A 14,947-nucleotide genomic window follows, 5' to 3' on the forward strand; every position below is an offset into this window, starting at 1 on the left:
TTCATCCCAGCCAAAACCAGTACCCTGTTGTACTAGGACTACACTGTCACATTTTAAAGTCATTCTTTGCAACCAGAAAGATGAGAAAATTGCTAATTTTCTTAAGAAAATTAATAATTCTTGTGTTGTTACATAATTCTATGAGCAGACACAGACTTTAATACCCCCAGAACTACTACATGAAATAAGCCCCTTCTTGTCCTGGTATATAGACATTTTCTTTGGAAGTGAATTGTGTTGTAAATTGGGGAAAGAAATCATTAAGCGTAGCATGGAATGGTTGATACTGCAGATGACATTCTTGTTATGAGAAAGAAGGATACTGTTTTCTTTCACAGAATATTGCTTAGGCATCCTGATTTTATTTTAAAGGCATTATTATTTCCCCCCCCCCTTCAGATGGAGCTTACAGATATATTTTTGTTTGAGATGCTGTAGACTCAAGAAAGTGCTTATTATTGCAACCGCAACATGAAGTAGGGCACATACATTATTTTTATGCAATTACATATTGTATTAGTAATGAAGATAGAGAAAGAAGATGTAAAAAATCTAGAGTTTTTCCACATGATTGCTTTATCCTGGTGTTGCTACCATCATGCTGAAAAGGGAATTCTTGAACGTCAATACCATTCCATACATTTCCTCTGTCAGCCTTTCCTCTAGAGTTACAGTACTCATTTGCTTGGTTCAGTCTTTGCTATTGAAGCCAAAAAGCCACAGTCATTTGTCCTAACTTATGCATGCTATCAAAAAGGATTTTAGATCGCAGGACACAGCGGAAAACTGCAATCCGACTCTCAACTTAAATACAAACAGAGATGGAAGAGATAAATGATGTGCACATTTACTTGATGATCTCAGATTACTTTGTGTTATGGTGCATGTGATATTTGTTTTTATTCCACATTATACACTATTTCAATTTATTTTTCATTATTTAGTAGTATATTGCCCAAAAGCTTTTGCTAATTTAACAACTGCATTCAGTTATTGTGAATATGCAGCTTAATGATACATTGTTTAGGCAAAATGATGCACAATAAATTGAAAAACATCAAACTGCTGTATTGAACATAAACAGACTACCTTTGCAAGCACATCCTTTATGTGCAAATATAAACTTTGCTTTGTCTGTTCAGTAACATGTCTGCCTTTTTTACTGTTTGGTTGCAATTAGGCAAATTTATACTGCAACAGAAAACTTCTTCGCCATCTATTTTTGGTCCTAAGTTGAGTAATGTTTGTGACAGAAGAAACAGAAAAATTCTAGTGACAGATAGGTCACTATACTAAAATCTAAACTGTTACTGTCAGTCTGGAACAATTTAATGCCAGAGACATAGCAGCTGAGTACCCCAAGTTATTTTTAGAGGACAGTTATATGGCATATGCCTAAAAAAAATTCAGTTATTTCTGGTATGCCCACGAAATATTTTTTGTACATTACATTAGTAATTAGAAGAATAAACCCAAAAAGAACAAAGAAATACAACTTTTGGATTCATATCATATACATATATTTATGCTTTATTAGATAATACCTAATTCATTTTCACTTGCTGGAAATGTCTGAATAATAGAGAAATTGCATATTAGATATCAGTATATTAGACATTACTATATTAGATCCTAGTGTTCGTAACAAAATCACCAACAAGCAAGCCAGCAACTAATCAATCGCTATTTTTCTTGCGATGTCATTGCCTAAATGCACAGTTCCTTGGACTATCCGGGCTTCCCAGAAACACCCAGTTCTACTCCATCGTCTTCCCTCCCCTTAACACTGAAACTGCATCCAGCTCTGACAGCCTGCCACAGAGGCACACTCTCTAGTCATCTCTTTATCTACTTGCCTCGAAGCTATTGCCACATAACCTTTAACAGACAAAAAAGCTCTGCAGTATACAATGAGATTATATATTGATATTTGTAGGTTGCATTTCATTTATACCTTCCCTGTAAGTGTGCTTGCAGCTTCCTTGGTGACTTTTTCTCTGAAGCCACAACAAGTTTGCTAAGTATACTGGTATGAGATTTTCCTTGTCTGCACAGGGAGAAACTAGGTATAGAGTCGAATGCGGTGACAATGTAATGGACTTAATGTTAGCTGGTGTGGGACTCCTTCGTGTCCATGTAGCTAACACAGCTATGAACATCTGAGTAGTTACCCTAGGCTCTCTATAGTCAGCAGGGAGACAAATGCATATATTAGAATATGATTTATTTGATCCTAAAATACATGTTTAAAATAAATCAGAAGACACAGAAAAGGTGCAGGTCTTTAACTCTTTTTTCCTGTTTGGAAATCACTATCCCCAAAATGCAGTGCAGGTACAATTGCCAGGTGGTTATTTTGTGGTGTTTTGGCTAAACTCTGATAAATGCTCTCTACTTGAAAAGAAACGGGTACAGCATGAAAGTTGTCCCAGCATCTCCTTATTCAGTAAATATTTCCTAAGGATGATTTATTGTTTCGCTTTGTACTACATGACATACAGAGGTCACTTGTTGGAAAAGCAAGAAAACTAAGAAAACTGGCCCCACTGACAATCAATACTGTTTTGTTGGCTCTTAACAACATAAAGGAAGGAAGGAAATCAGGGGTTACTGCATATTGCACTTTATAATCCATTTAAGAAATCACATCAGTATTTATTGGCAGAAAAGACTGGGTGGAGAGGACAGGGAGATATTAACTGCATTTATGTGGAAAACAGAGATGGGAGTGTAGTCTGGGTAACAGTAGGCAAAATACTTGCTCTGAAAAGGAAATATTTTCTTAAATATTACAATAGCACCTTGAAAATCCATTCAGGAATTGGCTCATAGTTTCTCCTGATAGTGCCGAGCGGTAGGTCAGGTCACTGAGACGAAGAAATTACAGTCTAAACGATGGAGTCAGACAAGGGACACATTTGGTTCATCAGCATTTCTGTCAGTTATGGAAATATCTCAAACGGAAAATGTTTTCCATATATAAGCACTTTCTGCTACAATTCTCTGCTGCCTTTGATATGCCTTACAACAATTATATGTAGCTATGTAGCACTGGTACTTCGGACATCACCTGATGGGCTGCAGAGCACCATTTTTACCAGTGTAAAAGGCAGTGCCCTTTATAAGTATAAACTAACACAGTTTATGATACATCCCTTTCTTTTATGACTCTGTATATAGGTGTATAACTGTTGTGATTATGAAACTAGGTCTAAGCTCACAGAATTTCCTTCTTTTCCTATTTATTGCTGTGCAGTAGCATGAGAATAAAATTAAAATGATTGAATTTTTTTCGTTTGTGTGTTTTACATTGTGATCTGACCGAATTAGTGAAAGAATAGAAAAGAACAGGATCTAACATCTGGCAAGATGTAACTTGGACATTCTTCTTGATTGTGTCTGGTTCAAATGCCAGGTGTCTATCACCTGGGGTGTAGTCTTGCTTTGGCAAGGTAAATCTATTACTAACTCTCTGAAGAATGCCGTCTCTGAATGATGCCGCTGCTAATGGAACACTGATTTACTGCCACAACTGTAAAGGATTTTTTTAACATTGTGTTACACTTCCCATCAATTTAGATCAACCAAACCTACCATATGTGAGAACATATCTGCGTTTTTCTGCAATAAAACCGAAATGATGAAAGCTTTGCTTTCCCTGAGGTATCATCCACTATTGGTAACCCCATTGTTTTTTCTTTAGCCCGCATCTTCTTTGTCAGGGCTGAAGCACATTATTCCTGCAATGCTTGCCAGAATTCTATGGCTTATTTGTTGTTTGAGACTCACCATATGTGTCTTTGATCCCTGCCTAGTAGGCACCTTGGCTGCTTGCCAGTTTGGCACTTTAGGATTATCAGCAGTATGAATAGCTCCCTTGCTTCTGATTCTGTCCTTCTTGCTGTCATCAAATCACTCGTTAAACAACTTTCTTATTTTCTTTTAGATGCTTGTAAACGAACAACCTATTTTTACCATGCCTTTCTTGGCCAAGGTTTTGTGTCACACTGGAGGAAATCCAACAACTTGATGTTTCCACTCCTAATGATCTGACTGCCAACTACCTGTGTAATTGCATGGGAACAATAAGGAGTACAGAAACACCTCTCGTGGTAATATTTGAAGTTTCTCTGCATATTACACAAATTTGCCCGTTCTCCCCATCTGGTAAGCTTGGTGGCATGACTTTTATGAGAGATTATTTATTTTAGTGAAAAGCATTCCTTTTAATAAACTTCTTAAAACCTTTGACCAGGATACAGTGTGAGCCAACAACGATAGATTCAGAGGAGTATCAGAATGATAAATAGTTTTAAGAGACAGATGGAAAGCCAAAAGCCAGTCATGTGCAATCTCTATTCACTATCCTGATGCAGCACTAAACACATCTGAGTCCTTCCATGTGTTCTAGTAAACTGAAGTTGTTCCAAAATGCCATTGTTGAACAAAAAATATGCAGAATCAAAATAAAGAACAGCACAGGGCATATAAAGGTCCAGACTGTGAGAGGCCCATATGCTGTTACAGAAAGATCTGCCAGAAGTCTCCATTATTCTTTACATGATTTTGCAAATGCTTCCATCAGTAAACATACTGGTACTACCACTGAAAGTAGACAAGGTTAAACAGCACATTGCACCCTACCTACCCTCATGCTAACTCACAAAGTGGGGTGAAGGAAGCTTTGTCGCCCCTGCAAGCAAAGAACAGCATTGGCATGGTTACGCCTGCCTAAGACGCGCTCTTCTTGGAGCTGCTTTCTCACTGTGCTGTCCCATGTGACTCTTGCCTGGGAATAACGGTTTAGCTCTAAAGCTTTTAACACACAGTGCTTTTTTGATAGATAAATTAACACACAGTGCTTAAATTTAACACACAGTGCTTTTTTTGATCGATAAATTATCATGTCCTTCTCCCAAGAAACATGGGAGTTTCAGATTAATGGGTTTTATTTATAAGTCTCATGACTTTGAAACAACTGCTTACATAGAATTAGTTACAGTTATATTAGTTATATTCTCCTTCTCCGCCTGAGAACACTGGGATTTCAAATAAAGATGCTCCTTTTCAGCATACTTGGTGGTACTCTGTCTTAAAGCAGATTTGTGTCTGAAAGTGTTCACAGTGGACATAGGCTGGAAGAGCACACTGAAGCCCTAAGCCTCACAAAAATGGCATTCAATTCTGGCAGTATGTTTTATAGTTATGTTCGTAGTAACAGTGAGAGACAAAGCAGCAATGCTATCAGAAGGGATTTAATGTGAAGAAGACAGCGGTTTGATGGCTAAGCTACCTGCAGAGGGTTATAACGAAGCTAATTTCAGAGGTATTTGTAAGAAAGATGATTAAAGGCAAGCTTGACTTCAGTGCTGGAGTAACTTGAGAACAGGGCAGATAGGTAGGAGAGGTACACTTTATACACAGGCGTACTCTAACTTCCTCCTGATTGCATTTTTGACCCTATTTCCAACTCGCTATGAAATGTGTAGAAAAGTGCAAAATGAAATGATTTACCTCAATAAAATGCTTTTCTTTTCACATTACCACATCATAGACACAGTTGTGTCTCACTGGGAAACAAACGAGAAGGGCTTGATTTTTTGGCCAGCCTTTGTACATTTTCTCTTTAGCTTTACAGGTAACAAGACCAAAGCAAGCACCCAGAGCCAGCATTTAATGGAGACTTAGTGGAGTTTTGAACTGTGAAAATAGAAGAATTATGAATTCAGAAATATTTTACTGGAAGCAGACAGAAAAGATACTAACTGCTTGCAGGTCACAGCCAGGAGAGAAGCCCCCTGGCACTTCTCAGATTTGAAACTGCAGAGGTGCCCACCTGCAATATTTTAAAATAAATCTGTATTTTAAATATTTTGTTTTTGAAAAGCTATTATCCTCGAAAACCAGAAATTTCCCAGCCAATCAATCAGTATCCAGTTTTGGTTTACAATGGCACTCAGAAACAGGGAGGCTTTTGGATGCACCGAACACCAGGCTTGACACGCAAAACAGCAAAAGAAGAGGACGGTGCTTGGAGAGCATCATCTGTCCCGGAACGACTGGAACAGATACTTGGCCGTAAACCCAATAATGTTTTGCAGAAACTGACCAAGGGAAAGGCTAGTGAATTTAACACCAAATCCCCGATACCCCGGAAAACGAACGATCCAGAAACCATCTCCAATGCACACGGTATTTCGCTCGAGAGTAGTGTGGAAAGTTGGCTGACATGCCGAGCACTGAAGGAGATGACAAAATACAACCTGTTGCTGCTGAGCACGCCGCCGAAGCCTGGAAAGTATTCCTTTCGCGACGCTCTAGAGTTTCTGCCCCTCAAGCGACAACCATAAACGCCAGCGTGCACGTAAGGCCTGCGGTCGAAGCCCCGCCGCCACCCCAACGGCCCGGTCAACCAGACAGGTTTTATTCCTGCCGCCTGCGCAGCCCCAGGACCCCACCACCGTAAGCTGGCTCGGCCTCGACGCAGCCCCGTCCCTTCTCCTCGCCCCCCTCTCCCCTCATGCCTTCCGCCGCCAGCACTGAAGGCCCAGGCTGGGCCCCATCCCGCCGGCTGCGCGGCGGGTCGGGAGGGACGCGGGGCCCGGCAGCCGGCTGTCCCCGTGGTGGTGCCCCCCGCTCTCCCCCAGCTCCCCGCGTCTCCTCAGGGGCTCCCCCCCGCAGCGGCAGGCTGCCGTGCCGCTGGGCGAGCCCGCACCAGACGCGGGCAGCCAGCGCCGGGGCTCCCCTGCCCGGCAAGGCGGGAGCGGGGCCGGGCGGTGCCCGGCGCGCCGCTCTCCGCAGCCGCCGCGCGAGGGGGGCTGGCGGCGCGGCGGGCTCCCGCGCTCCGCCAATCACAGGCGCCGCTCGGGGCCGGGCCGGGAGGCTGCGCCGACCTTGCGGCTGGCTGCCGGGCGCCCGGCGAGTGCCCCGCCGCTCCGCCATGGGCACGGTGCCGTCGGCGCTGAAGCACTGCCTCAGCTACCAGCACCTCCTCAAGGAGCAGCTGTGGATCGGGGAGCCGGCCGCGCCGCCGCCCGCCTCTCTGCACGCCGGGCAGGTATCGCCGGGCGGGGATGAAGGGATGGGACGGTGCCGGCCCTGCGAGGCGCGGCTGCCGCCAGGGGGAGGCCGGGGCCTGCCGGGCGCGGGGGGCCGCCGCCGCCCCCTCACCGCCGCCGCCCCTTCACCGCCGCCCCCTCGCCGCCGCCTCGCCTCGCCCCTCACGCATGTACGCTGCCTCCCCGCTGCCTTTGCCTGGCCCTCGCCCCCCTCCCGGCCTCGAGTGTAGCTGCGCGCATGGAGGATTGGGGGTCTCTCTGTCTTCCCCACACGCTGTTGGGCCTTTCCTGGTCAATATTTCAGAAGGCGGCTGGTTTTAAAACGTGTGTGACTGGTAGTGCCCGTGCTGGTGGGCGTCTCTGGTGGCACTGGGGGCAGGGGTGAGGCAGAGTTAAACCCACTCATCCATCCCTCCCCTCACCTGTCGTAATCCACTCAGTGAAAAGTCATAAAACGCGACGCGTGTTTTGGCGAGGCCTCGGCGTCGCGCTTGCTAGACAGAGTTTGTATTTCTCGAGCCGGAGCATGCTGGGCCTATCTGCCGTGGGGTTACTGCAGCCGTCGGGGTGCAGAGGGAGAGCCGTCAGCTCCTCCAGAAGAGCTGTGCCCTCCTTTTGGCCTGGGGTGCTCGGAGTACCCCCAGCACTGCTGGGGCGGAGGTGCTCGCTTACCCTCCTGTCCATCAGCTACGAATGGGTGTGGAGAGTGGCTGGAGGCAGTGGGGAGCGGGAGAGGAGGTTGGGCAAGGAGGTGACTGAACGAAGACAGTGGGCCATGACTGTCCTAATCGTGGCTTTGGAAGGAAAGGAATGGAGGAAAGGGAAAGCTGCCAGCGAGTTGTAGGGAGAGGGTAGTTGAATCTGGAAAGACGCTGGAGGAAGATGTCAATATGAAGCACTTGAAGGAAATAATTTTGAGCATGACATTGTCTTTACTATAACAACGCGCTTATTGTTGGGGTGTGTTGTGTCAGAACTATCATTCATTTCGAGTCTAACTTAAAAAACATGAACGAAACCTACAACAAAACTGGTTTAAAAATCATGTCTTAAAAAAATGCACTTGTTCATTACATCTTTCATCTGTTTTCTACAACTTTCAGATATACCGGGGGTACATCTTCCATTTTTCTCCAGCATCTGGAAGTTAAATTTAATTATTAGGCAGCAATGTAACTTGAGAGATGGGGAGATCATGACAAATACAGTGTTCTGAGTGCCATGAAAGCTGGCAGCACTGCATTGTCATTTTGCTTTTGGTGGTCTGGGCTTGATATCTCAAAAGGTACATATGTGAAATATGCAAAGCGATACTTATGGGAGATGTAGATACAGACTTTGCCAAGCCATAAAAAATACTGTTGTGAGCACAGGACTTTGTATAGGTAAGATCCATACAACCTCCATCTGTCACAATTCCCTGAGAATAGTGTCTATCCAGTGTTGAATTTTGCAGAAAAAGTCAAACATAATTCACTCAGTTGTTTCTGTAAAAGCAGATTTTCTTTTTTAACTGTAAAAATAAATAACAGAGAATGAAAGGGCTTTCATGTATTAGCTATGATGCAACGCACTGTAATCTTCTTCATGTGCCCTTGGTACATTTTGGTGGGTTATTTTCTTTCAAAAGATGTGAACAATTTTAAAAAATTCCTTCAAAATACCTTAATATGTCGCTTGATTGCATCAGTCTCTGCCCCCTATCAGACAAAGCATCTGAAAGGTTCAAGGGCTTTTGCAACCGAGAGGATATGAGGTCAAAGACAAGCAATAATATATTCCCAGAAAATCACAGATCAAGAAAAAAAATTCGTTTCTTTATGTTAATGGATGCCTGTAACTTTTGCTTCATTTTTGCAGTGCGCTTCTTTAATTTTCATCACCATTCCAAAACATCTTCCTCCGAAGTTACAGAAAAATGGCTTCCTCAGTAAAGCACAAACATGAGAATTTGCTGCTTATCCTCCCGGTGCACATTGATGTGATTGTAAGCTCTACAGTCTGCTGAGTCCATCGACGCTAATTAGGTCTGGAACTGGTCAATGTTAATGTTTTAACATTTGTTTCTGCATTACCTTGCTGTGATTTTTATTAGACCATTTTAATAATTTTCTTCGCTTTATATGAATCTGTTCAAATTTCCATTTTTTCTCACATAGATGCTTAAAAAAACCTATAAAGGTTTTCCTTGTGCTTGAGTGCACTCTGTACCAAGCCTGTTCGAGAAAAAAACACGTTAACTCTTTATGTGATCTAGAAACCATACTATCTCAATGACTGCAAATAGGGTTTTTTTTGTTTTGACCAGTGTATGCAAGACAGTTACGGGGACACCACTGTTATGACATTTATGTGGGTACACCAAGAAATAAAACAGGGGAAAGGGCTTAAGGTGTAAGAACAGTTTCCCAGAAATAAGTTAGTGCTTTCATGTCTGATGAGAATACTGATTCTCTTGCTGAAAATTTTCAGGAGTTTTTCAGGATTTTTCTTTAAACACAAAGTAAAATGTAGGTGTTACTAGTGTGTTGCTACTAGGGCCCTTGTAAAAATAAAATAATTCAATTTTCTCTGAAAAAAAACCAAATATATATAAATATGGTTGTATACTCTGCTGACTAATTTGTGAAGGTCCAGGTTTAACTACTTGGAGGTTTATCTGAGGCAAAATAGGAGGTCTTAGAGTGAGTAGTGGGATGTCTTTGTTTTCCCTTAATTGTCCTGTTTCATTTATCCAGCAGCTTTGTAGTATTTTTACAACTATATTTGACTTCAAAACGTCGGGTTAATTGAGGAGCAAAGTTATTGTAAAGGAGAGGTGAAAAGCAAAAGGTAATTGAGATAATGGCTAGATAGAAAATAAGCAGAATTTTTCTATCTATTAGAATTTACTGATAAATATTTTGCTCTTATTTAGACTAGTCTGTATTATGTAAACTATTAAACACTTGAGTAGTCAGTAGTACACCACATTCCAGTATCTTCATCTTATTCCATTTTCTTAATTTCTTAATCCTGTTTGCTGCAGAAATACTGTCTTATGTTTTATACAAGGGGATCCTTGTTCTGCTTTTTTCTCTTAGCATTACCCCAGTGTATACTGTTTTTATTAATAGGTCTGATTAATTTAATATTAAAGGTCTGATTAATTTTACTAAATAGGACCTATAACTACATGAGAATTTGTTAGAAAGGAGGTGGCGGTAGATGTTGCGGTATTAAGGAGATTTCTGCAGTGATCGAGATTGCTGCTAATGGTGACTCATAGCACTTCACTGGAATCTGTAATGTATTTTGTGTTCTGTATTGTAAAAAGCTGAGGCTGAGCATCAGGGAGGAAGGCTGGCTGTTCATCCGCTGCTGATGGTTGTCCTCTGGCTCAGCTCAGCAGGAACCTGGCTGGAAGGAGAGATGCTCTGAGAGGAATGGACATTGGTCTTATCCTACATCTGACTTCATGTTATGTTCTCATGTAGGTTAAATTGGAATTTTAATGCATTAGGAATATGCTAAGGACACAGCAGGGAAGAGCTGGATGGCTAAAGAAGGGATGTAAAAGACTAGTGTGAAATTCAAGGATATGGAATGATTAGATACTTTGAGAGTAATAATCCAAACTAGAAACTGACATTTATCAGTTAGAAGTGATTGAATAACAGAAGAACCCTGGATTACTCAGTAATCATAGGAGGACCTTGAGCTGCCAGTACAGTACAGCTGTTAAGACTCAGATTAAGTCCTCGGATATATCAGATAAGAAATTTCCAGTCAAACAGGGAAATGTTAGTGCCATTGCAGAAGACTATCTGAGGCTTGTTCAGTTTTGGCGAATCATGTTCAAGAAATTGAATTCCAGCTGGGACAGGTTAGGTCTTGCACTAGAATGGTCAGAAAAATGTCAATGAAATGTAAAATGACTTTGGTTTATTTGATATCAAGTGTTAAGACCTGGAGTATGGGCAGGCAGGGAGGGAAGAAGAGGAAAGAGCTGCTTGAAGTAAAGGAATATGTTGCCACACACAAACACTTACAATACATAGTCGAATAATAAAAGCTAAGTATGAAGTGGTGACATTCTTTAATAGCTTACTAATCAAAATAATGAGGGTGAATAACCTGTGGATTTAGGTTTAGAAAAAGAATTATATGATGTAGTTTCCATAGCGGTGAAAATGACTGGATTCTTAAGAGATTTCAAAGTTCATATAATAAGGAGTAGAGGACCAGATATTTAAAAGATGTAAAATAGAGACAATTCCAAATGACATTGCATGGCTTACAATACTTTGGAAAAAATAGAATTAGTTAAGGTCAGATTGTCAACTTCAGTGTGAATACTCATCTTCTGCCACCTTAAATCAGTGCATCCTACTCTACAAGAGGGTAGTGGCTAAACATAGCTAAGTAATAAGCACCTTTCTTTCAGGCCATTGTGGTTTATCGTATCGCTAGCTAGGTATACGAAGAGGTGTAGTATATTAGGAGTATATCAGGAGTTGTATGGTTTGGCAAGGGTTGCCTACATCTACCACAAGCAAAGCAAAAATAAGTGAAAAATCAAACTCTGATCTCTTGCTCTGCTGGATGTGGCTGTGACTCTAGGAGGCGTAAATCTATCTAAATAATGCTAATGTGTGCTAGGTTATCTAGTAGGATTTCTGTCGCAGATTTAGGCTGTCATGTGGGATGCAATACTCAGAATTATTAACAGTTGTTCAGTATATTATCATTGGAAAGAACAGTGTACTTTATTTTCAGTTTTACAACTGGAGAGGAGAGGAACACAAATTCTACATGCTACATACGTAAAATAATGAAGAAAAGCTTGGGTCCTCTAATTTAGACAGCTAACTTCTGTTTCAGTGCCTAGGTTGCAATGATTTATATGCTACGTGCTTTACTATCCAGACCCAAACCACACAGCCTGAGATTCCCTCATGTCCTCACTGCATCACACTCTTGGATCAAGACATGCGCACAAGTGTCTTACTTTTGCAATTTGGTGGTTTAGAATTTGCAATAGACTATCATGTTTTAACCATATGCTAGAAACCTCTCAACTTTATTTTTAAAGTAACTCAAGAATAACAACAAAAACCACAGTCCATATGACAATGTGTACATTTGTCTTAACCACTTCTTGTATTCGATGCTTGATTCTTGATTCAAATTACAGCATAAAAAATAGGGCATATGGTATTATGCTACCTGGGAGGAGAAGGCATGTCTGTTTTATTTTAATCTTTTAGCTACACCTCAGAGCAGCTGATCTGAGACATACTGTATTTCAAGTTCTTTTTATCCCCGTGTAATTATATATTCCAGGAACAAATTGACATTTGCAGGCTTTCCTTAAATAACTATTTAGGTAATTTTATTTATTTAGTACTATAAAAATTTGCTATCATCAATATGCAAATGTATTAATTTATTATGACATTTAAAATATGCAAGAAATACATCATAATTTACATTCAGGTTCTTTTTATCTGCTGAAAATTGCATATGAAGTGTGTTTTTAATACACAAAAGAGAAGCTAGGTGTCCTGAACTTTATATTGCAGATTTCTTGTTTCTTGCTTAAAAGGAAGACATGATTTTAAAGATGCTTAATGAAACCAGTATAAAGAAATTTTATTAATTACATGGAGCAGAGATCTTGTATCCTTTTTTTTGTCTTTTCTTTACCCGCCATTCTTACCTCAGTCTGTGTTTTCATCCTGAACTTCCAAGGTGTTTAGATTTTACATTGTCTTTCGTGTAATTTAAGACTAAATAATTGATCACTAAGAGACTATGAAATTCCTGGTTTCCAGCCCTTCTTATTCCTCTACATGTAGAGGCCTTGTCAATATAGAGCTCAGTAGATGCCTCTTTTTCTCAAAGAATACATCACAGGAATGGGACTTTTTTTGTTTTGTTGCAGATTCTCAAGCAACATTTATTTTCTTAATGTTCATAAGATGTAAGACATAAAAAGTTATTAATAAAAGAAATTCAAGAATAAAGTAGAAAAGATTACTATAACTTTAGAATTTAAAATTAAATTACAAACTATTAAGTTCATATCAGCATGCTGTATCTTTTCTTGGTGAATTTGGAGATGATAAATGACATTTGATACAAGCTGACACTGAAGGTAGTAAATAAAACACAAAACTGCGCTCCCACTGAATTTAGCCAGAGTAGAGAAAGTTCAATGCTGAGCTCTTTCCAAAATTTTCTGTGAAGAGGAGTTTCCGCTTCAGAAGATCCATTCAGTAGACTCATGCCAGTTTTTTCAGCCTGGGTATTCTTTATGCTGCAGAATCACAGAATCACAGAATGTTCAGGGTTGGAAGGGACCTCTGTGGGTCATCTAGTCCAACCCCCCTGCCGAAGCAGGGTCACCTACAGCAGGCTGCACAGGAACTTGTCCAGGTGGGTCTTGAATATCTCCAGAGAGGGAGACTCCACATCCTCCCTGGGCAGCCTGTTCCAGTGCTCCGTCACCCTCAGAGGGAAGAAGTTCTTCCTCATCCTGACCTCTGACTAGAACTTCTATGACCTACTACAACAAAAATAGTATTTATAATTCTTATTTTTCATCCCTCTGTGCTTAAGTATCCCACCTTCAGTTCATCTCTTCAAAGAAGTCAAATATTGACTTCAAAGAAGTCAAATAGCATTTCTAATTATACCAGCACAACACCACTTAAGACCTTGGTGGTAAAAGAGAATAAAACATGGCAGCGTAGCCTCTAACTTGGATACACTTTCTTACTGAGCTAGTGTTTGCTTCCCCGTCTCTTCTGGTGACCATGACTTGCTGCTTCTCCCGCTTCTGAAAGAGCGTGCTACCAGCTGGAACAGACACTCTCAAGTACCCAGTTCCAACAGATGTTCCCGTGCTGTTTGCCCCCGAACCACAGACTTGCACATATGGTGCAGGTTGGGCTCAAAGGCTTTCGATTTGGATCTGCACAAGATCTGGGTAGTCGATAGGTGAGCACACCGTGCAGACGACATTCCATCAGCTGACACCAGATTTCGTTAATGCTCAGCTCCGTCTGTTGTGCTCAGCGAAATACAACTTTTAACTTTTGCCCGGTCTCTCACCAAAACGGAGGAGAGCAAGTCACATGTTCAAACAGAGTTGACAGCCTGCTATTTAAACGCCAAAACAAGCCTTTACCAAATCTTAAGTGGAATGAAATACAAGAATGAGAGCTCAAGAACATAGGTGGATAAAATGTTGAAGAGAGAAAGTCTGAAAAAGCTGCATAGTTGGTTTCCTAAAGGTGCCAAACAGGATATTAGAAGTTAAGAGGCTGATAATAAAGTGTAAGTTTGACATAAATGGAGTCACTGACTTTTAGTTCTTTTGTACAATTGGATTGTAAATAGTGGAAAGATAACAGGAGCTTTTTGGTTGATACAGATTTATGCTATATTGGGATTATTATGTGGGTTTAGAACTTTGTAATACAGCCGGAAGTGTTGTAAAGGATTTTACAGATCTTGCTCTGCAAATTTGGGAATTAAAAAAACTCACAGGAAATTTCTACTCAGACCCAACATCTGTTTTTTGGTGAGATCCCGATTTTGACTTGTCCCACCTCCACCTCCTTCAAAGACTACGTATGGGCACAGTGATTGTCGTTTCCTCTGTTGCCAGCTCAAGGAAAAAGACTAATTTCAGGCACGCCATGTGTCAAATCATTATTTTAACATTCATACATCTTGAGATCATTTTTCTTAATTCATTTTCTCATTGCCTTGGCTGAGAGTGAAGATAAGTGACTTGCCTAGGATCAACTAGGTCCAAATTTAACTCCTACTGAAATAAATGGGAATATTATCTTTGTCTCAGGTTTTAAAAATGATTTTATTGACAATTTGTGGACCTT

The 14,947-nt window shown here is 41.0% G+C and overlaps 1 protein-coding gene across 4 annotated transcripts in view; it reads left to right on the forward strand.

The window, feature by feature from the left end:
* The first annotated feature begins 6,884 nt into the window (after positions 1-6,884).
* HMGCLL1 (3-hydroxy-3-methylglutaryl-CoA lyase like 1) overlaps positions 6,885-14,947 on the forward strand; it is a 121,359-nt gene continuing 113,296 nt past the window's right edge. For 3 of the 4 annotated variants that reach the window (XR_012763247.1, XM_075414655.1, XM_075414654.1), the window contains exon 1: positions 6,885-7,057. Coding sequence is in view for 3 of the 4 variants with exons in the window: in XM_075414655.1 (XP_075270770.1) it covers positions 6,941-7,057 (117 nt within the window). In the remaining variant the exon portion in view is untranslated. The remainder of the gene's footprint in view (positions 7,058-14,947) is intronic. The other variant, XM_075414658.1, reaches the window with a different exon arrangement.

The sequence above is a fragment of the Opisthocomus hoazin genome, chromosome 2 (assembly GCF_030867145.1).
Source record: "Opisthocomus hoazin isolate bOpiHoa1 chromosome 2, bOpiHoa1.hap1, whole genome shotgun sequence".
Lineage (NCBI taxonomy): Eukaryota > Metazoa > Chordata > Aves > Opisthocomiformes > Opisthocomidae > Opisthocomus > Opisthocomus hoazin.